A 23,484-nucleotide genomic window follows, 5' to 3' on the forward strand; every position below is an offset into this window, starting at 1 on the left:
TCATAAAATATCAATAACAAAATGAGAAAGAAAAAAGAACCCAACAGGGTTAAGTACAAAACACAATCTAAAAAAGCAACCCCCCAAACCCCCCCGCCCCCCCCACCGTGCCTAAATAATAAATTAACATTAACACCCCGACTTAAGACAACAGGTGTATACACCCCCTCAGACCCTTCCAGTGTAAATAACATAAACAAAAATAAAGTAAACCCCCCCCCCACCCCCGAGCTGCTGCTGCCATTGACCAATGTCTATAGTTCTGCCAGGAAGTCTAAGAACGGTTGCCACCGCCTAAAGAACCCTTGTACCGACCCTCTCAAGGCAAATTTCACCCTCTCCAATTAAATGAACCCTGCCATATCGCTGATCCAGGATTCCACGCTTTGGGGCCTCGTATCTTTCCACTGAAGGAGAATCCTTCGCCGGGCTACCAGGGACGCAAAGGCCAGAATTCCAGCCTCTTTCGCCTCCTGCACTCCCGGCTCCTCTGCCACCCCAAATATTGCGAGCCCCCAGCCCGGTTTGACCCTGGATACTACCACCCTCGACACCGTCCTCGCTACGCCCTTCCAAAATTCCTCCAGCGCTGGGCATGACCAGAACATATGGGTGTGATTTGCTGGGCTCCCTGAGCACCTAACACACCTGTCCTCACCCACAAAGAACCTGCTCATCCTTGTCCCGGTCATGTGTGCCCTGTGCAGCACCTTAAACTGTATGAGGCTGAGCCTTGCGCACAAAGAGGAAGAGCTCACCCTCCCTAGGGCATCTGCCCACGTCCCCTCTTCGATCTCCTCTCCCAACTCCTCCTCCCACTTACCTTTCAACTCCACCACCGAGGCCTCCTCCTCTTCCTGCATCACCTGGTAAGTTTCCGAGAGCTTCCCCACTCCCACCCACCCCCCCCCGAGAGCACCCTGTCCTGTACTGTGTGTGGCAGTAGCCGTGGGAATTCCACCACCTGCCGTCTGGCAAACGCCCTTACCTGTAAGTACCTGAAGGTGTTCCCCGGGGGGAGCCCATACTTCTCCTCCAGCTCACCCAAACTCGCGAACTTCCCGTCCACAAACAGGTCCCCCAACGTTCGTATCCCTGCCCTGTGCCACCCCGAAAACTCTCCACCTGTTCTTCCTGGGGCGAACCGGTGGTTCCCCCGTAATGTGGTCCACGCCGAGGCCCTAACTGTTCCCCCCCCCCCCCATGCCGCCTCCACTGCCCCCAAATTTTGAGGGCCGCCACCACCACCGGGCTCGTAGTATACCTCCTTGGAGGGAGCGGCAGCGGCGCCGTTGCCAGCGCCCCCAGACTCGTACCCACACAGGACGCCGTCTCCAGCCTCTTCCATGCAGCCCCCTCCTCCTCCATCACCCACTTGCGCACCATTGTTGCATTGGCGGCCCAGTAGTACCCACAGAGGTTGGGCAGCGCCAGCCCCTCCCTATCTCTACTCCGCTCCAGGAACACCCTTCTCACCCTCTGAGTCCCTCGCGCCCACACAAACCCCATTATACTCCTGTTAATCCGCCTGAGAAAAGCCTTCGGGATAAACACGGGGAGGCACTGGAACAGGAACAAAACCCTTGGGAGCACCGTCATTTTGATTGACTGCACCCTACCCGCCAGGGACACCGGCAACGCGTCCCACCTCTTGAACTCCTCCTCCATTTGCTCCACCAGCCTTGTAAAGTTAAGCCTATGCAGGGCCCCCCAGCTCCTGGCCACCTGGACCCCCAAATATCTGAAGCTCCTCTCTGTCCTTTTTAGTGGGAGCTTGCCAATCCCCCTCTCCTGGTCCCCTAGCTGAACTACGAACAGCTCGCTCTTCCCCATATTGAGCTTGTACCCCGAAAAGTCCCTGAATTCCCTAAGGATCCTCATTACCTCTGGCATTCCTCCCACCGGATCCGCCACATACAGCAGCAGGTCGTCCGCATAAAGCGACACCCTATGCTCCTCCCCACCCCGCACCAACCCCCTCCAGTTCCTCGACTCTCTCAGTGCCATAGCCAGGGGTTCAATCGCCAGTGCGAAGAGCAGGGGGGACAGGGGACACCCCTGTCTCGTCCCTCGGTGCAACTGAAAGTACTCGGACCTCCTCCTATTTGTGGCCACACTCGCCATCGGGACCTCATACAACAGCCTAACCCACCTGACAAACCCCTCCCCAAACCTGAACCTCTTCAGCACCTCCCACAGGTACCCCCACTCTACCCTATCGACGGCTTTCTCAGCGTCCATCGCCACCACTATCTCCACCTCCCCCTCCCTCGCCGGCATCATGATAACGTTCAAAAGCCTCTGCACATTCGCGTTCAACTGTCTCCCCTTCGCAAACCCCGTCTGGTCTTCATGGATGATCTGCGGCACACAATCCTCAATCCTCGTGGCTAAGACCTTCGCCAGCACCTTGGCATCTACATTTAGCAAGGAAATCGGTCTGTAAGACCCACACTGCAGGGGATCCTTGTCCCGCTTCAGGGTCAAGGAGGTCAGTGCCCGGGACATCGTCAGGGATAAAGCCCCCCCCCCCCCTTGCCTCATTGAAGGTCCTAACTAACAGCGGGCCCAACAGGTCCATATATTTTTTATAGAACTCGACCGGGAAACCGTCTGGCCCCAGTGCCTTCCCCGCCTGCATGCTTCCTATCCCTTTGATCAGCTCCTCCAGCCCAATCGGGGCCCCCAGTCCCGCCACCAGTCCCTCTTCCACCTTTGGAATCCTCAATTGGTCCAGGAATCGGCCCATCCCTCCCTCCTCCTGTGGGGGCTCGGATCGGTACAATTCCTCGTAGAAGTCCCTAAAGACCCCATTGATGCCAACCCCACTCCGCACCACGCTCCCTCCCCTGTCCTTAACTCCCCTGATCTCCCTAGCTGCGTCCCGCTTCTGAAGCTGATGCGCCAGCATCTGCCTTGCCTTTTCCCCATACTCGTAGACCGCCCCCTGGGCCTTCCTCCACTGCACCTCCGCCTTCCTGGTGGTCACCAGGTCGAATTTGGCTTGGAGGCTGCGCCTCCTCTTCAACAATCCTTCCTCAGGTTCTTCCGCATACCTCCTGACTACCCTCACCATCTCCCCCACCAGCCTCTCCCTCTCCCCCCGCTCCCTCCCATCCTGTGGGCCCTGATGGAGATCAGCTCTCCCCTCACCACCGCCTTCAGTGCCTCCCATACCATCCCCACTCGGACCTCCCCGTTGTCGTTGGTCTCCAAGTACCTTTCTATACTTCCTCGGACCCGCTCGCTCACCTCCTCGTCCGTTAACAGCCCCACCTCCAAGCGCCACAGCGGGCGCTGGTCCCTCTCCTCCCCCATCTCCAAGTCCACCCAATGCGGGGCGAGGTCCGAAATGGCTATTGCCGAATACTCGGTATCCTCTACTCTCGCTATCAGCGCCCTACTCAAAATGAAAAAGTCGATTTGAGAATAAGCCTTATGGACATGTGAGAAGAATGAAAATTCCCTAGCCCCCGGCCTTGCAAATCTTCAAGGGTCCACCCCTCCCATTTGGTCCATAAATCCCCATAACACTCTAGCCGCCGCCGGCTTCCTACCCGTCTTAGACCTGGAGCGATCCAGTGCAGGATCCAACACCGTGTTAAAAGTTTCCCCCCATTATCAGGCCCCCCACTTCCAAGTCTGGGATCCGACCCAACATACGCCGCATAAAACCTGCATCGTCCCAGTTCGGAGCATACACATTGACCAGTACCACCCTCTCTCCCTGCAACTTACCACTTACCATTATGTACCTACCGCCATTATCTGCCACAATGCCCGACGCCTCGAATAACACCTTCATTCCCACCAAGATCGCCACCCCTCGATTTTTGGCATCTAGCCCCGAGTGAAACACCTGACCTACCCACCCTTTCCTCAGTCTTACCTGGTCTGCCACCTTCAGGTGTGTCTCCTGGAGCATAACCACATCCGCCTTGAGCCCCTTCAGGTGCGCGAACACGCGGGCCGGCTTAACCGGCCCATTCAGTCCCCTTACATTCCAGGTTATCAGCCTGATCAGGGGGCTACCCGCCCCCCTCCCCCGCCGACTAGCCATGACCCCTCCTCGGCCAGCCACGCACCCCACACCCGGCCCGTTCCCCACAGCGGCATACCCCGTCTCTACCCACCCCACTCGCTCCAGCTCCTCCTTGATCTTAGCAGCAGCAACTTGATCACCCCCCCCCCCGGCTAGGACCCATCCTAGCTGGTTTACTCCCCCATTGCACTTCCGCAAGTCAGCTGACTCCTGCTGACCCCGGCCACTCCCGCCTCCCCTTCGACTCCTCCCATTGTGTGGCACACCCTCCTCTCCCGCTCCCCATTCACAGGCTCTCCCCCTCCGTTCTAAGCGCGGGAAACAATCCTCGCTTCCCCGCCCCGGTCCCCCCCCCCCAGTCTTCGGCGCGGGAAAATAATCCCGCGCTCTCCACCTACCAGGCCCCGCCACCAACCAAAACAGTGCCCAACCCGCCCCATCCACCCTCCCCAACCCGAAAGAGAAAAACACAGAGAAAAAGAAACCCAAAACAATGCAGAGGCCCCCCCCCGAACCAAAAATAGGCATAACATATCCACCACAGTCCCCAATCGCCCATCCCGACCCTCAGTCTGTGTCCAGCTTCTCGGCCTGAACAAAGGCCCACGCCTCCTCCGGAGACTCAAAATAATGGTGCCGGTCCTTGTAGGTAACCCACAGTCGCGCCGGTTGCAACATGTCAAACTTCACCCCCTTCCTGTGCAGCACCGCCTTTGCTCGATTGTACCCGGCCCTCCTCTTTGCCACCTCCGCACTCCAGTCCTGATATATCCGAACCTCCGCGTTCTCCCACCTGCTGCTCCTCTCCTTCTTGGCCCACCTGAGCACACACTCCCGATCAGCGAACCGATGGAACCGCACCAGCACCGCCCACGGAGGCTCGTTAGCCTTGGGCCTCCTCGCCAACACTCTATGGGCCCCTTCCAGCTCCAGGGGCCCCTGGAAGTACCCCGCTCCCATCAGCGAGTTTAACATGGTGACCACATAGGCCCCCATGTCCGGCCCCTCCAGCCCCTCCGGGAGGCCCAGAATCCGCAGATTCTTCCACCTCAACTGATTCTCCATCTCCTCGAACCGCTCCTGCCATTTCTTGTGGAGCGCCTCGTGCGCCTCCACCTTTACCGCCAGGGCTAAGATCTCGTCCTCATTGTCAGAGATCTTTTGTTGAGCCTCTCGGATCGCCACCCCCTGGGCCGTCTGTGTCTCCAGCAGCTTATCAATAGAAGCCTTCATCGGCTCTAGCAGGTCCGTTTTAATCTCTCTGAGGCAGCGCTGGATACCTTCCTGTTGCACCTCCGCCCACTGCCTCCATGCTGCCTGGTCTCCGCCCGCCGCCATTTTGTCCTTCTTCCCTCCCTTCTGGTCCACCACCACCTTTTTTGTCACCCCGCTCCTAGTTAAAGCCATATACTGACGGGGAGCTATTATTAACTCCTTCCCACACCGGGAAACGTCGAATAAGTGCCCTTGGGGGCCAGAAAAGAGCCCAAAAGTCCGTTTTTGCGGGAGCCGCCGAATGTGCGACTTCGCTCCGCGTAGCCGCAACCGGAAGTCTCGAGAGGGAATCCTTTTGGCAGTGTTCGCTTCACCAATCTACCCCAAAATGTCTGTGGAAACTCCTGAAAAAGGTCTAAGTGTCCGTTCCAGACGGGAGCTGCCGAATGCGCGACCTACTCCTCCATGGCCGCCACCGGAAGCCTCGTCCCCGCTTCTTCAGTGGCCTTGGTGAGATCTTTTCACAGTTGTTCCCTCTGCTGTTAGAATTCAACTTTGATAAAGGCCCTCAGGTCAGGTTGCAGCTTTACCTTGCCCTTCCCCCGCCTGCATGCTGAAAGAGGCTCTGTTTATCCTGCAGTTACAGCCAAATCTTTTACTGTTTCTGCCGGGTCTGGTAGCCAAAAGACATAAAATTCCTGGGCGACACTGTCAGGGGAATGTTGCAGTCTTCCTGCCATACCGGGAAACGTCAAACAAATGCTGTGGGGGCCCTGTAAAAGAGCCCAAAAGTCCGTTCCAAGCGGGAGCTACCGAATATGCGACCTAGCTCTGCATAGCCGCACCCGGAAGTCTGCCTTTAAAACTTTTTAATATCAAGTATTCATATGCCGTGTCTCTTATGCCCTCGAGCTTAGGGATGGGACCAAATGTGAAAATACCACTTTTCATGATCTCCAGCAATGCTCCTCGGTGGCTGTTCGATTTTCATTTAGGAAACAAAGTAACTTTAGAAACATGGAGTGAGCAGTGAAGTAGCTGTCCACATTGTATATCTGAAGAACCTGAAAACAATATTTACTGAAGACTGACACAGTACAGATTCTTGCTTTTCATCAGACATTTTTTAAAAATAAAATAAAATTTAGAGTACCCAATTCATTTTTTACAATTAAGGGGCAATTTAGTGTGGCCAATCCACCTACCCTGCACATATTTGGGTTGTGGGGCCGAAACCCACGCAAGCACGGGGAGAATGCAAACTCCACACGGACAGTGACCCAGAGTCGGGATCGAACCTGGGACCTTGGCTCCGTGAGGCATCAGGGCTAACCCACTGTGCCACCGTGCTGCCCCTTTTTCATCAGACATGAATGTAATTTGATTACTTGTAAATGTAAATGCATGTCACTCCACTTTTTTTTAGGTTGAGGAGGATTAAAGTACTATTTAATCTAAAGGTTTAACCGGTATGAATTTTTAACAGAGACTTCAGGAAGCAGATAATCGCAACCAGGAGCTCAGTCAAAGTGTTACATCTGCAAGCAGACCACTGCTACGACAGATTGAAAACCTGCAGGCGGCGCTTGTGGCACAATCAACATCCTGGGAAAAACTGGAAAAGAACCTATCTAATCGACTAGGTAAGGATTAAATATTTATGAGAGTTCTGGCTATAGCAGTTGTCTCACATATGAATCTTGAACTTATTTACCAGCAAAACATTTCAACACTTTCCAAAAATATGAGCATATAGGACAGCATGGTAGCACAGTGCCTAGCACTGTTGCTTCACAGCGCCAGGGACCCGGATTTGATTCCCGGCTTGGGTCACTGTGCGGAGTCTGCACGATCTCCCCGTGTCTGCGTGGGTTTCTTCCGCATGCTTCGGTTTCCTCCCACAAGTCCCGAAAGACGTACTTGATAGGTGAATTGGACATTCTGAATTCTCCCTCCGTGTACCTGAACAGGCGCCGTAGTGTGGCGACGAGGGGATTGTTACAGCAACTTCGTTGCAACGATAATGTAAGCCTACTTCTGATAATTATAAAGATTATTATTATTATTTGAAGTAAAATTTTGTAGAATACCAGTATATTTTCTGTGGGGCTCCTCATATGTTGAAGTGGCATGTTTAACATATATATTCATAATTCCAGTCATTATGTACTGGTAAGAAATTCAGACCCAGACTTTTAACTGCAGCTTTCCAAGTTTGTTATCTTTCTCCCAAATCAAATTTCTTGCACTGTGAGATGGAGTGAAAGTCATCAGTATGCAATGCTGCTTGCTTCTCAAACTGTTCATAAGTATCTGCCATTATAAATCTTGATGGTCATCACAAAACAGCTTCAGTGGCTGAAATCTAGTTCCCTGAAGGACATTACTAAACTAGATGGATTTTTATGGCAATCGATGATAGTATCATTGTCACAATTACTGAGACTAGATTTCAATTCCAGATTTATTAATTAAATTTAAAATTCCATCAGCTGGTGGGATTTGAACCCATGTCCTCCGAGCATTGCCTTGGGCCTCTGGATTACAGTCCAGTGACATTACCAATATGCCACCATTTCTCCCCCATGTGCTTAGTTATCAAAAGAGAAGCCAACTGTAACCCAAGAGCTGTTGAACCATTGGTGTTTTTCACAAAACAAATCTTAATTTTTCAATGTTAGCTGATGGTCAAGCCCAACTTGCTGCTGCTGTGGAAAAGGAACGGTCAGTTTCAGAAGAGCTTCTCACTCTTAAAACCCACGTCTCCTCATTGGATTCACAAAACAGCTTGTTGCGTCAGGAAAAGAGCAGGCTGCAAGTTCACTTAGAGTCTGAGAGAGTCAGGCTTGAGAAGACTGAAGATGAAAGCAACAGGTGAGTAAATTGAAAACTTCATGACTAATTTACAATTGTAGAACTTGCAGCATAGAAAGAGACCATTTAGCAAACTAACCGGGAATTATTTTGGATTAAAAGAATTTCTGTTTAAATATCTAATGGTATTTTCCTTGGAGGTAATTTTGGTAAGGCTTTTGGGGTTCGGGTGCTGGAGCAGTCAGGTCAAGCATTTAGAGGTGGTGGAACGAGGCTGTCGGGTGTCAGATGGGTCCTGAGGAGAGGTGGGGGGTGGGTAGCAGTGAGAGTCGGGTTTGCCCGGGATGGGGAGGTGGAGGAAGGGGGTCCTCATTTGGGGCATGTTGGGTTCCCTGTGAGTTCCCTTCTGGGTTTTAGTCCCTTGGGGGTGGGAGTGTCTCATGTGGGGTTGGGGAGGCTAGTCGGAGGGAGTGGGAGTCCAGAGGGGTTAGGGAGGGAGGGGCAAGGGCAGAGTCCTATGAGGGGCAGTTGTGAGTCTGTACAATTATTACCCAGAAACTAGAAGTGGTATTAATTCTCCTCACATTTTCTGGATAACTATTGATGTAACACTATCTGAACCATCCGACGTTTGTGAGTTAAATCACAGTTTTGGATATTTCCTAGTGCAAGAAAATTGCCCATGGGAAGTTTGCACTTCCCAGGCAATTGCCATGCAAACCTTAACTTGAAACACACAGGGGGATTCCCCAGTGCATCTTTGGGCGACGTCTCAAATATGACGCCCTGGAGCTCAGAAGTTATGGTTCATTTAGGATTCATTTAGGATCATTTAGGATCATTTCATTCATTTCGGATCTTTCATGACCAGTGAAAGTACCAAAGTGCTTTACAGCCGATGAAGTACTTTTGAACTATAGTCACTGCTACAATGTCGGAAACGTGGAAGCTACTTTTCACATAGCAAGTTCCTGTAAGCAGACGTGTGATAATGGTCAAATAAGCTGTTTTTGTGAGTTAATCAAGGGAAATATCTTGGTCAGCACATCGGGGATAGCTCTCCTGCTCTTCAAAATAGTGACATGGGATCTTTTGTGTCCACATAAGGGTCGACAGAGCCTTGGTTTATTGTCTCATCTGAAAGACGGCACCTTTATTAGAGAAGCAATTCCTCAGTACTGCAGCAGGCGATCAGTTTACATTGTTGTGTTTAAGTTCTGGAGTGGGATTTGAACCCACAATCTTCTGATGCAAAGGCGAGACTTACCAACATAGCCTCACACACTCTGGTTGGGAGTGTGAAATGCAGAATTAGCCCTCAATTTACTTTACTCCCGGTTTCATTCAAATTACTTTTCATTGTAACCTTTAAAAGGCTCAAAAATCCATACCCTAATATGGTGCCCATAATTCATGTAATGCCCACAACTATGGTGTAACCAAATGCAGCATCGCTTGCTTTCTGATATATCAATGCTCCGGTTTCCTCCCAAAGTCCAAAGATGTGCAGGATAGGGGGATTGGCCATGGTAAATTGCCACTTAGCGTCCAGGGATGTGTGAAGGAGTTATAGGAATATGGCGGAGAAGTGGGCTTGGGTGAAGTGCTCTTTCAGAGGGTCGGTGCAGACTTGATGGGCCGAATGGCCTCCTGCTGTACTGTAGGGATTCTGTGATTCAGTGTTCTTGTATTAAGAAGAAAGAACAGTGAAGCAAAGGAACAGGCCCTTCGGCCCTCCAAGCATGCGCCGATCATGATGCCAGTCTAAACAAAAGCCTTCTGGAGTCAGTATCCCTCTATTGCCATCCTATTCATGTATTCGTCAAGATACCTCTTAAGCGTCGCTGTCGTATCTGCTTCCTCCACCTCCCCCAGCAGCGCATACTAGGCACTCCCCACCCTCAGTGTAAAAAAAACTTGTTTCACACATCTCCTCTGAACTTTCCCCCTCGCACCTTAAACCTACTTACTCATGTAATTGACTTTTACACCCTGGGAAAAAGCATCTGACTATCCACTCTGTCCATGCCACTCATAATTTTGTAAACCTCTATCAGGTCGCCTCTCAAACTCTGTCGTTCCAGTGAAAACAATCTGAGTTAATACAACCTTTCATCATAGCTAATACCTTCCAAACCAGGCAACATCCTGGTAAACGTCTTCTGTACCCTCTCCAAAGCATACACATCCTTCTGGTAGTGTGGCGAACAGAATTGTATGCAATATTCCAAATATGGCCTAACTAAGGTTCTGTACAGCTTCAGCATGACTTGCCGATTTTTAGACTCAATACCCCAATCGATGAAGGTAAGCATGCCGTATGCCTTCTTGACTACCTTATCTACCTGCGTTGCCACTTTCAGTGATCTGTGGAGCTATATGCCTGTTAATACTCTTTTTTTTAACAATTTAGAATACCCAATTATTTTGTTCCCAATTAAGGGGCAAATTAGCATGTCCAATCCACCTAACCTGCACATCTTTGGGTTGTGGGGGTGAAACCCACGCAGACACGGGGAGAATGTGCAAACATGGACAGTGACCCAGGGCCGGGATCCGAACCCGGTTCCTCAGCAACGTAGTCCCAGTGCTAACCACTGCACCATGTGCACCCCTGTTAGTACTCTTAAGGATTCTGCCATTTACTGTATAAATCCCACCTCACATTTGTCCAGATTAAACTCCGTCTGCCATTTCTCCTCCCAAGTCTCTAACTGATCTATATCCTGCTCTATCCTCTGATGATCCTCTTCACTATCCGCAGCTCCATCAATCTTTGTATCGTCCGCAAACTTATTAATCCGACCAGCTATATGCTCTTCCAAATCATTTATATATACCACGAACAAATGTCCCAGCACTGATCCCTGCGGAACGGCACTAGTCACAACCTTTTATTCGGAAAAGCACCCTTCCTCACCGCTACCCTCTGTCTTCTATGACCAAGTAAGAAGTCTTACAACACCAGGTTTATGACCAAGTCAGTCTGTATCCACCGTGCCAGCTCATCTCTGATCCCGTGTTACTTCACCTTTTGTACCAGTCTGCCATGAGGGACCCTGTCAAAGGCAAAGTCCATATATACAACATCCACTGCCCTTCCTTCATCAATCATCTTTGTCACTTCCTTGAAAAACTCAATCAAGTTAGTGAGACATGACCTCCCCTTCACAAAACCATGATGTCTATTGCTTGTAAGTTCATTTGTTTCCCAATGTGAGTAAATCCTATCCCTAAGAATCTTCTCCAATAATTTCCCTACAACCGACGTAAGGCTCACCAGCCTATAATTTCCTGGATTATTCCTGATGCCCTTCTTCAACAAAGGAACAACATTGGCTCTTCTCCAGTCCTCTGGGAGCTCGCCTGTAGCAAATGAAGATATAAAGATTTCCCCAGCAATTACCTCCCTTGCCTATAATAATAATAATCTTTATGCCACAAGTAGGCTAACATTAACACTGCAATGAAGTTACTGTGAAAAGCTCCTCGTCGCCACATTCCAGCGCCTTTTTGGGTATACAGAGGGAGAGTTCAGAATGTCCAAATCACCTTACAGCACGTCTTTCGGTACTTGTGGGAGGAAACCGGAGCACCCGGGGGAAACCCACGCAGAAAGGGGGAGAACGTGCAGACTCCACACAGATAGTGACCCAAGCAGGGAATCGAACCTGGGACCTGGCTACCCACTGTGCCACCGTGCCTCCCTCAGTATTCAGGGCTACATCCCATCAGGACCTGGGGACTTATTTACTTTAATGTTTTTTAAGACGCCCAACTCCACCTCCTTTTTGATATTGACATGACCCAGACTATCCACACACCCTTCCCTAGACTCATCGTCCACCAAGTCCTTCTCTTTGGTGAACACTGATGCAAAGAACTCATTTAATACCTCACCCATTTCCTTTGGCTCCATGCATAGACTTGATCCTCTGCCCTTGAGTAGGCCAACCCTTTCCCTGGCTACCTTCTTGCTCTTTATATATGCATAAAATGCCGTGGCATTCTCCTTAGCCCTGTTTGACAAAGGTTTTTCATAACCCCTTTTAGCCCTCCTGACTCCATGCTTATGTTCCTTCCTACTTTATTTATATGCTTCAAGGGCTTTGTCTGTTCTCAGCCTTCTAGACCTTTCGAATAACTAGGCTGACAATGGCCCTCGTTATCCGTGGTTCCCGAAACTACCATACTTACCCTTGATCTCTAATCAGCTGACATTTGAAAGACTCCCACATGCCAGATGTTGATTTACCCTCAAACAGCCACCTCCAATCTAAATTCTTCCGTTCCTGTCTAATATTATTGTAATTAGCCTTTCCCCAATTTAGCACCTTCACCCAAGGACTAAATATTAAGTGCATACTTCCATTTCCTTTTCGTCTTTTCCACCGCTGCTCCCAACTTTAATGACCTATATATATTCACTGATAGATCTCATTGACCCTCCATTCTTAAGAATGATGTATATAAATTTCAGTAAGCTTAATAACAATCCAATTCATGGATCTTTTACTTATTGCTTTTATGTTAAGAGTAAGACAAATGCAAGTAAAACTAGGCTGTGTTCTGCGTTTGAACAGGTATTTTGCTTACACGAGTAACATCCCAGAAATGGCTGGAAATCAGGAAATGGAAGTGAGAGACTTTGGTAAATTACAATCACCAGAAAGTGGTGTTAAACAAATTGTTGGAGCTTCAGGCTGACAAATCCCCAGGTCCTGATGCAGTTATCCTAGTGTCTTGAAATAAATGTCTAGTGAGGTAGTTGGTGCTTTGGTTTTAATTTTCCAAATTCCCTACATTTGGGGATTGTTCCATCAGATGGAAAATTCAAAAAGGGAGAGCGGCAGAAAACAGGAAACCACAGACCATTTAGCTCAACTTCTGCCAGAGGAAAAATGTTAGATACCATTATTAAAGATAATATAGCAGAGCACTTTGAAAAAATAAAAGTTTGAATCTATCAAGCCAGGTTCCATCCTGAAAACTGACTTGTTGGGTGTCGCTTAGCTCAGCTGGCTGAACGGCTGGCTCGTGACATGGAGCAACGGCAACAGCATGGGTTTAATTTCCGTACCGGCTAAGGTTGTTCATAAAACTTGTCACTTGCCTGAGGTGTGGTCACCCTAAATCACCACCAGTCAGCTCTCAAAAGGGGCTTATGGTCCTCTGGGGCCGTGGAGACATTTTTACAGTAATATCAGCTGGGATCATAAAATTATATAAATGACTTGGACATGGACCATAAGAAATAGGGACAGGAGTAGGCCATTTGGCCCCTCGAGCCCAATCTGCCATTCAGTATGATCATGTCTTTCCAACATTCTTCACCTCCATTTTCCTGCCTTTTCCCTGTTATACTTGATTCCCTTACTGATCAAGAATCTACCTAACTCCGCCTTAAATATACATAAGGACTCTTCCCCACAGCTCTCTGTGGCAAAGAGCTCCAAAGACTCATCACCGTCAGAGAAGAAATTCCTCCTCATTTCAATCTTAAATTGGCACCCCTGTCTGGCAGTCTGTGGTGGCCGCAACGTACAACATGGCGGCGGCTGCGCGCAGACCCAGCCAGCCAAAAACTGCCCCCCTGTAACCCACCCCTGGACCCCCCCCCCACCACCAGTCCCCACAGCCCCCGCCGAAGCCCGCCTGCCAGTGGAAACGGCTCCCACCCCGGCTGTGGCAGCGCTGGACACCGTTAATACTCTAAATTATTATTTTTTTAAAACAAGGGAGTGAATGGTTATTATGGGTAAGCAGGAATGTGGAGTTCAGGTTACAATCGGATCAGCCATGAATGGCACAGCGGATCCGAGCGGCAAAGTGGTTTACTCCCAATTTATATGTTTTAAATTGTGACTATGATAACCCCAATGTTATTAAGTACTTGACTGTTTACTATTGACTGACTTTTTTTGGGGGAAAAAAATCTGTTTTCTTTAAATACTATGTGGGAGAGAATTCTCATATTGTGAAGAAATTTATCAAAATTTATTAGTGTCCCTATGCCATGTACTTAAGTGCAAGATTTAGAGTAAAGTGGTATGCTGACGAATAATTCTTAAAAATATATTAGTCAGAGGAAGATCAATTTATTTCATATAATCTGTAATTAGGGCAGCAAGGTAGCACAGTGGTTAGCACTGTGGCTTCACAGCGCCAGGGTCCCAGGTTCGATTCCTGGCTGGGTCACTGTCTGTGCAGAGTCTGCACGTTCTCTCCATGTCTGCATGGCTTTCACTCATCGTGTTGCCAATCTTGACATTTATTGGACATCCAAAATATCCCATCTATGATGAAGATGAGTCGTTGTTGAATATGTCCTGAATTCAGTGCGGTTAGGCCACTGTCTAAGAGTCTGCCTCCATAGTACACCGAAAGCCTGGAACCCATGTTTACCCCCAAGGCTGTTTAACACAAAATATATGTTGTAATTATAAATCTGTATTTTAGGTGCTTCACTACACTTAGAATGCTACATACTGTGATGAAAGAAATTGACTGTAATGCACAATATGTAATGTCAAATTTGACCTATTAGGTAAATGTCTTTTAAATTTAATGAATAAAGTACATTTTTGGAAAATAAAATATGACCTACGGATAGGATTATTGAGAATCTATGGCAAAAGTTAAGTTGGAATTACATTCTACCGTTAACATTGATTAATTTTTTTAATACACAGAGGGTATATGGGAATTAATAAGGATTACTAATACTGAATAAATATTTTAGTCTGGAGATTGCCAGACCACTCCTCTATAAAGAGATGTATGGATGTTATTCATTTTACAAATTATCATACAGTAGTTTTTAAAGACTGATTTTGATTAAAATTATTTTGTTGCTCCCCAAAAACTGCATTTATCAGATGAGTAGGTAAATTATACATCCATAGAGATTTCAGTTTTGATTTGTGCTGATCTCAGCTGAGTGGCATAAGGTACTCCATCACCTTGGGTGAGAAGGACTAACATTGAACAGGCTTCTGAACATTGTTATTTCATAAATGCATTGTTAAATGATGTATATGAAATAAAAATATTGTTTAGAAACAATTTATCTTTTCAGAAAAATGTTGTCCAGATATGATTTGTATTGGTTACATAAATAAATAAATTCTAAACTGAACTTCTATAATATTGAACAAACTTGTTTACAATTACCAGCCACTTTAATTCAGCTTTGCATAAAAAGCCTCAGTGGTGCCATCTGTTGGGTCTCCATGGTAATTCATACTTCCTCAAGAAGAGCAGAACATCTTCAATAATTGATAACTATCTTTTTCTGGAATAATTTTAAATGTGTGATATAAAACATGGCAGCTGATCCTCAGAAATGTTTCCAATAATCTTTAGAGATTACTTGCTGGACATTTAGCTGTAATGTTATATGTTTTTGATGGACGAATGATGTACACCTGGCTATTTAACTGTAGGACCTAAGCATGTAATACAGAAGTCCAACCTTTGGCTTTGCTACTACATAAAGACCAATTGCTAGGAAATTAACCTTTAACATCCAACTAATTTAGTCCTCTGAATGCATATCTCTTATTCACTAATTTGAATTATATGGGCATAGAAAGTTGGAATCGCTGTCTTGAGTGCTATCTCAGTGGTAGATAATGGTACATCAAAACATCAAGATCTGCAACACAAGATGAATGCAAGCTAATAGAAACATAGATTAAAGCTTCCACATGTGGTCCCCAAGGCTCCTTGGTAGTTTACCTGTGAAACGATAAAAACCAAAGTGATGATGGCCCAATCTAGGCATACTACAAAGGTGCTGCCTCAGTGGAGGTGCCATCTTTTGGATGAGGTCTTCATTTGAAGCCCTTCAGTGCAGTAAAGGCTGAGCAGCTGGGAAATACAAAACATAGGCACTTGCACCAAGAAGAAGGTATAAGTACAGTACGACAGATTTTTAGAAGTACATTCTTTTAATATATTTTATGAGCGTTGACAAAAATTATTATGGATAATTGGAAGTTAATGGAGACATAAACTGTATAATATGTTACTAATTCATCTCTCGTAATGTTGGAGAATTTGGTTACTTTCTTACCTGCCGCTGTTGTCATTGTGCCACTCTTTCTGCCTGCTTCTGTTTATTTTTTCCTTTCAGATGGAACGTGGTGAGTTGCATAGTTTGGTGTGTTGGGGAAGCAGAAACAGATGCAGGCTACATTTGGGTGGGGGTTTGTGGATAAAATATGGGTCTCAGTAACAAAATCAATGACAGAAGGAGGCCATTCGGCCCATCAAGTCTGCACCGACCCTCCGAAAGAGCACTCTACCTTGGTACTCTCCCCCAGCAATCCTGCTGTGTCCCCGTACCCTAACCTGCACATCCCTGGACACTAAGGGGCAATTTACCATAGCCAATGCACTTAACCGGCACACCTTTGGACTGTGGGAGGAAACTGGGTGAGCATGCAAACTCCACACAGTCATCCGTGGCTGGAATTGAACCCGGATCCCTGGCACTGTGAGGTAGCAGCGCTAACCACTGTGCTGCAATACTGTTAGCCCCTTGTTCCTCACCTCACCCATACTCCTTCATCCACTGCTACTATCCCCAAATGTAGTGGCAAAAGACTAAATTACCCGTGCAAAAGCTTGATTCCTTCCTTCTCTTGTCCTTTACATTTCCATTTTCTCTCTTGGCTTTAAATTAAAAAAGAACTCAAATTAAAATGAGGAAAATCTGTGTCAGCTCATTTCTTAGTTTCTCACCCAGGCTAGCAGTAACTCAACAAAACACAGTTAAGATATTGGTTGTCTTCAAAGTTTAAAAGTTTTAATATGAATAAACTTGAAGAAATACTTTCTCACTATACTGCTTTCTCTCTCTCTCTTTCTCAGACTAACATTTTAGTTTGCAGAATACACATAAAAACTATGACAAGATCAGTCAACTATCATTATCTTTCTATCTGAAATAGGTGCAACTCAAATATCTTGGGCTGGATTCTCCGGTCGCCGACGCCAAACTCCCATTCGGCGATCGGCCGGAGAATCACAGTTCCTTACCAAATTGTGGGCGGCGCCGCTTTTGCGATGCTCCACCCCCTCCAAAGCGGAGTACTCTGCGTGTACGCCCCGCGACGTATCGACTACCTCAGGACGTTGCCTGAGGCCCCCCCAACCGATGTTCCACCCCCAACCGGCTGAGTTCCCGATGGCGTGGGTCTCTCATGGTTCTATCCTGTCGGGAACTCGGCGTGGCGGCTGCGGACTCGGTCTTGCGCCACCACAGTTGGGGGAGAGCCAATCCGTGGGCTCCGGGACTTTTATCAGGGGCTGGGGGCACTGTGGGGGAGCCGGGGGGGGGGTGGTCGGGTCCAGGACGTGCGAGCCAGCCAAAGAGGGCGGGGCACTATTTCGCGGACCGGGTCCGCGAGTGGCCGCCGTCATTTAGCACATCGCCACCACTGCAAGCCGCCGCCGTGCGCATGCGCGGCCATGGACCCAGCAGTTCTCCGGGCCGTATCAGCAGCTAGAGCTGGGTGCTCTATACTGCCGGCATGCTAGCCCCCAGCCAAACAGAGGATCGGTGGCCGATTTCCGCCATTTGTTTTGGACGTAAACGCCACCGTTCCCACGCCAGCGTGGGGACATAGCCCCAGAATCGGAGAATCCAGCCCCTTTTACCTGTATGATGCTTTTGAAATGTATTCTTTAAATGGGAATAAATTACTGGAAATACAATAAACATATTCCATCAGTACTGCTGATTTGGCAGGTTCCAAGCTTCCCTCGCCTCCCTCTAAGGGGACTGCAGGATAAGGTGATGTCTAAAACAGGGGTTGGGAAGAGGGGGAAGTCACGGAAATATATATGGAATTGATGGAGTGGGAATGGGTCCCAATCGGGGAGATGAAAAGGAAGTGGGAGGACGAGTGGGAGGGGTGTTGGAAGTTGGACTATGGGAGATGGCCCTGAAAAGAGTCAATGCATCCTCATCATGTGCCAGGCTCAGCCTGATCCAGTTTAAGGTGGTCCACAGGGCTCATATGACTGTGGCCCGGATGAATACGTTTTTTGAGGAGGTGGAGGACAGGTGCGGGGGAAGTCCGGCGAATCATGTACATATGTTTCGGGCGTGTCCGAAGCCGAGGGGATTTTGGCAGGGATTCTCAGATGTCATGTCAGAGGTCCTGGAAGGGAGGGTGACTCCGAGTCCAGAGGTGGCAATATTTGGAGTGTCGGAAGATCCGGGAGCCCAGTGGGGGAGAAAGGCCGACGTTTTGGCCTTTGCCTCCCTGGTGGCCCGGAGATGGATTTTGCTGGGATGGAGGGACTCGGAGCCTCCAAATTCGGGGATGTGGGTCAGTGACATGGCAGGGTTTCTCAGGCTAGAAAAGATTAAGTTTGCCTTAAGGGGTTCAATACAGGGGTTCGCTCTGAGATGGCAGCCGTTCATCGACTTCTTTAAGGAAAACTGACTGTCAGCAGAAGGGGGAGGGGAAAGGGAGGCATGGCATCTAAAGTATGGGTAGCTAGGAGTTATGGCGGGGGGGAAGTTGGGTGTGTTAGTGTGGGTTTTTTGCGTGTGTTGAACTGCTCTGTTATTTAGAATGTTAATATGTTGAAATGTCAAAATTATAAATGCCTCAATAAAATGTTTTTTTAACAAAAAGTATTGCTGGTTTGGCATCTCATAAAATTAGGTACTCGGAGCAGAATTTAATGGTTGCAGCAGTGGGCCCTTTCACCGGCTGGAGAGCTGGTGGCAACCATACCATGGCTATATCTGGGAGCTCCTTTAAAATTTAATCTCGGTCAGATAGTCTGCTGACTATCATTGGGGTTCCCAGCTCATGTGGGGGAAATTTCTCCCGCAGGGTGGTTTTCTCCTTCCCAGAGCTGCTGGCCAAGCAGCAGTGCCACCAGGAGCAGTGGCCATAGGCAGTACTGCAGGAGGCATATGGATGAGAATTGTCACTGGTGTCCTGAAACACCGGCCGAAGTGGGGCAGAATCACTGGGGCCAGTCAGGAAGGTCCCAGCAAGGAAAGAGAGGGAATTCAGTGTCAAGGGCAGGGGCATGACTTCTGGATCCCTCTCTTGCCGCTAGTATGTCCCATGAAGGAATGACAAATCCCAACAGGCTACAGGCATGCCCGCTAGGCTTTACCTGGAGACTTGCCCACATGATGTGGACCCTTTTCCCCAGCGGTGGCAGGATGATGAGGTTACTTAACAACCTCAAGAGGCGTCCAGGTGGGAAAGTCTTTCTCAAACCTTTCTGCCCCAGAACCAATTGGAATGATTTGGGAAGATGATGAGCTTTGGACACCAAACCTTCCTGCCCCCGTTATATGCTGCCACCCCAAACCTGCCTCCTGGTTAACTCCCAAGGGGAGCATAAATTCCATCTCTGTGTGGTCAGATTGGACAATCCAGATTCAGTCTATGTCTGGGCATAACTAATACATTTTGAAGATGCTGATACTTAAAATTCAAACACAATTAAGGCATTAAGAGACACATATGAAATCTGGGAGATTTATTCAATTTTGTTTTTGTGGAATAAGCACTTTAAAAAAAAAAATGTTTTTAATGTTATTTTGGAAATGGTTCAAAATTATTTTCGAAAATATTTTAAAAAATATATATTTTTATTCTCCATTTTCACATTTTCTTCAAAATGTACACCCCACCAACAATCAGTAAACGGTAATGAATACAATGTCAATCCCCTTATTAACAACTACGATCCCATCCTCCCATCACCCCCCAAACAACGACCTGCCTGACAATATAAGCATCAAATAAAACAAAACCTCCCAATGAAGAAAAAAGAAAAAGGAATCTGGAATCGCCTGTGGTCACCATTGGCATATATAGTCCACCTCCCCCAACCCTCCCCCTAATATTCAATGCCATCCAATCCCCGAAGGAGTACCCTGAATGACACCAATGAATTGTAAACCCTCCCCATCCCCCTCCCAGACTCCTCCCCTCCACTTCCTCTTGTAAACTCCTCCCCCCAGCCTCGGTTCCTTCCCACAACTTTTCACCCTGGCTAGACTCACTGAAACCTGTTCTACTAGGCGCCAATGGCTGCAGACTCCCCCCCTGCCCCCCCCCCCCCCCCCCCCCCCAACCTCACTCCCCTTCACTGGCCGGCTTAAACCGGCCAGCGTGGAGGCCCCCGCCCGGGTCGCCTTCCTCCTTGCCCGGTCCCAGGAAAACCAAGACATCCCCTTTAGCACACAGCCCCAGATACACACCCATGCCCCAAAGAACCATTATTGCAAATGAAAGTCCCAACTCTTCCCTTGTCCAAATATACAGCGTCGACTCATTTAGTACATACACCAGCACACAGTGAAGAAATAAAATTACATGAGGCTACTTTGGTACAAGACCCGTTCTCAGTCCCATTTCTCAATTCTGCCACAGTCCTTCTGCCTTCGCAAACTCCTCTGCCACTTCGGCCGTCCCAAAATAAAAGTCCTTGGATTTGTAGGTCATCCTCAACTTAGCTGGATGCACTATGCCGCACTGCACCTTGCTGATGTACAGTGCCTTCTTCACCCAGCTGAAGGCTGCCCGTCTCCTCGCCAGCTCCACTGTGAAGTCCTGGTATATGTGTATACCAGCTCCAGCCCACTACACCACCCGCTTCTGCTTTGCCCAGCACAGGACCTTCTCCTTCACGCTGTACCTACGGAAACAACAGTTACTACTCTTGGCGGCTCACTCGCCTTTGGTATAGGTCTCCACGACCGATGAGCCCGATCCAGTTCATAGCGAGAGGGATTGTCCCCCTCCACCAATAGCTTCGCCAACATTGTGGGAAAATACTCCGTCGGCCTCGGGCCTTCCACCCCTTCGGGCAGACCCACGATCTTCAGATTCTGCCGCCTGGATCTGTTTTCCAGATCTTCCATTTTGGCTCGCAGACCCTCTATCACCTTCCGCAGCTCCTTCCCCATCGAGGTGAGTTGATCACTGTGCTGCGATAATGCCTCTTCAACTTCACCTTGTCTCACCTTGCTCCCGCTGCGCTTGATACCGCCGCCCTCACCGGGACAATCGCCTTCTCCACCAGCACTTTCAGTACCGCCCCCATCTCCTTCTTCATCGTTTCCATGTGCTTTGTGAACTGTTTATCAAGTTCCATGGCCATCACCGTGGTCATTTCTTCTGCAGTGAGCAATGCGGCATCCCCTGGTGCCCCAGCCTCCGCTTTCCTTACAGTTCCCGCGCTGACTTTTCCACTCACCAGTGGCCTTTCATTAACCCCCTTTTCCGCGGCCGTTTTTTTCCCAAACTTGGACATTTCTCCTCACCGTACCTTCTTACAACTTTCTCAGCCTCCGTTGTCATTGGGACCGGGCGTTAAAACCCCAGAAATTCTATTCCCGAGCAGGAGCCCTCCAGTGTGCGGCTGCCTCCCGCCCACCGTCACCGGAAGTCCTCTTTCGAAAATATTTTGAGTGATTTGTGGAGAAAAGCTACCTGATATTCGGGTTGTGTAATTGCAGGGTGAATAATTTACACAGGCAAAGTCTGTTATAAATGTAGTGGTAGCAATTAATAATGGTACAAAGTTGACATAAAAATGTGACAAACTGAAGTAAGTGCAAGATGTTTTGTATGACAGAAAGATACAGGTAGATAGGATTCCAAGTCAGAAAATTAAAAATCTTGTACATTTGTAAAGTCTAGATTAAAGAAGATAAATCGTGCTTTCACTTACTAGTCACGTAAACAGTAAAATAATTAGCATTTCTCGAAAATATGTTTTAATTTCAGGCATCATGTGGAGTTCGACAATCTGAAGACTGAATACATTAAGGCCCTTGAAGAAGCAAAGAAAGGAAAGGTAAAAAAAAATTGATTTGATTATTCAGCTGGATCAGAGTCTCTCAGTATTTTTCATGATATTTTTTCTCATTTTAGATTGCCTTGACTAATCAGTTAGAAATGGAGAAGTTGAAAGTTGAGCAGGAAAGGAAAAAAGCAATTCTTGCACAAGATGCATTAAAAGAGAAGGTATTACATTGAACCTTTTAAATCATGATCAGAAAAACATTTGGTATACCTAATTGATGATTGGATGCTGTGTCTTTACTTGGAATAGCAATTATTGACATAAATTGCTAGGACCATATCTGACTTCCATTGTTTTTCAAGTTTCATGTGTATTTTGTTGCAGTCTCACTAGTTCTGTGTTTCTTCCGAAGGAACGGAAGTTGTTTACTAATCAGGTGCTGGAGCCGGTGTCAAGTACTCCAACACTCTCTCGATCTAGTTCTGTCAGCGGTGCTGAGATGGCATCCTTGCAGGCCTCCATCAACTCACAGGTGGGTATACCCAATTCTACAGCAATGTTTTTGAGGGATGAAGGATAGTGATAAACAAACAGGATGTGGACAGGGAGCAATGAAGAGAAGCTACCTGGAATTGTGGGTCCATATTTAACCTGGTTAAGAGATTGCATTTAGCGTGGCCAATGCACCTAACCTGCACATCTTTGAACTGTGGGAGGAAACCGGAGCACCCAGAAGAAACCCATGCAGACACTGGGCGATTATGCAAACTTGACGCAGACAGTCACCCAATTGAACCCAGGTCCCTGGTGCTGTGAAGCAGCAGTGCTATCCATTGTGCCACCGTGCAAATATAGGAGGTTAAGGGGTGAGTTTATTGAGGTTATAGAATTGCAAGAAAAGTATTTTCTTTTGATGGGGGTGTCTCAGACAAGGGAACATAACCTTAAACTCAGAGCCAGGTCACTCAAGAGAGACGTTAGAGAGTATTTCACGTATAGGGTGGTGGAAGTGTGGTTGAAATCCTAGAGAAAAAACAGTAAATTCTAGTTTAATAATTTTAAATTTGAACGTGAAAATGTGTTCCAACCAGGGATATTCTGGGACATGGAAATTTGAACTTGAAAATGTTTTCCAACCTGGGATATTCTGGGACATGGACCAAGATAGGGAAATGGGGTTAAGCTACAGAGCATGGTCTCATTGAATGACAGAACAGGCTTGAGATAGGGCAGCACGGTAGCGCAGTGGTTAGCACAGCTGTCTCACGGCGGCGAGGTCCCAGGTTCGATCCCGGCTCTGGGTCACTGTCCGTGTGGAGTTTGCACATTCTCCCCGCGTTTGCGTGGGTTTAGCCCCCACAACCCAAAACATGTGCAGGGTAGGTAGATTGGCCACGCTAAATTGGCCCTTAGTTGGAAAAAAATGAATTGGGTACTCTAAATTTTTTTTAAAAACAGGCGTAAGGTGCTGACTAGCCTACTGTTGTTCCTATATTCCTTTTTTCCTCCTTTTTAAAAAGTTTAAAAAATAAATTTAGAGTACCCAACTATTGTGGGCAGCACGGTAGCACAGTAGTTAGCACTGTTGCTTCACAGAGCCAGGGTCCCAGGTT

The 23,484-nt window shown here is 47.9% G+C and overlaps 1 protein-coding gene across 2 annotated transcripts in view; it reads left to right on the forward strand.

The window, feature by feature from the left end:
• The window catches only part of tmf1 (TATA element modulatory factor 1), a 75,998-nt gene that overhangs the window by 40,080 nt on the left and 12,434 nt on the right, over nt 1-23,484 (forward strand). For both annotated transcript variants that reach the window (XM_072472288.1, XM_072472289.1), the window contains exons 10-14: nt 6,744-6,900; nt 7,939-8,131; nt 21,853-21,922; nt 22,000-22,092; nt 22,284-22,403. In XM_072472288.1, coding sequence (XP_072328389.1) covers nt 6,744-6,900; nt 7,939-8,131; nt 21,853-21,922; nt 22,000-22,092; nt 22,284-22,403 — 633 coding nt within the window. The remainder of the gene's footprint in view (nt 1-6,743; nt 6,901-7,938; nt 8,132-21,852; nt 21,923-21,999; nt 22,093-22,283; nt 22,404-23,484) is intronic.

This window comes from Scyliorhinus torazame, chromosome 13 (assembly GCF_047496885.1).
Source record: "Scyliorhinus torazame isolate Kashiwa2021f chromosome 13, sScyTor2.1, whole genome shotgun sequence".
NCBI classification, from domain to species: Eukaryota; Metazoa; Chordata; class Chondrichthyes; order Carcharhiniformes; family Scyliorhinidae; genus Scyliorhinus; species Scyliorhinus torazame.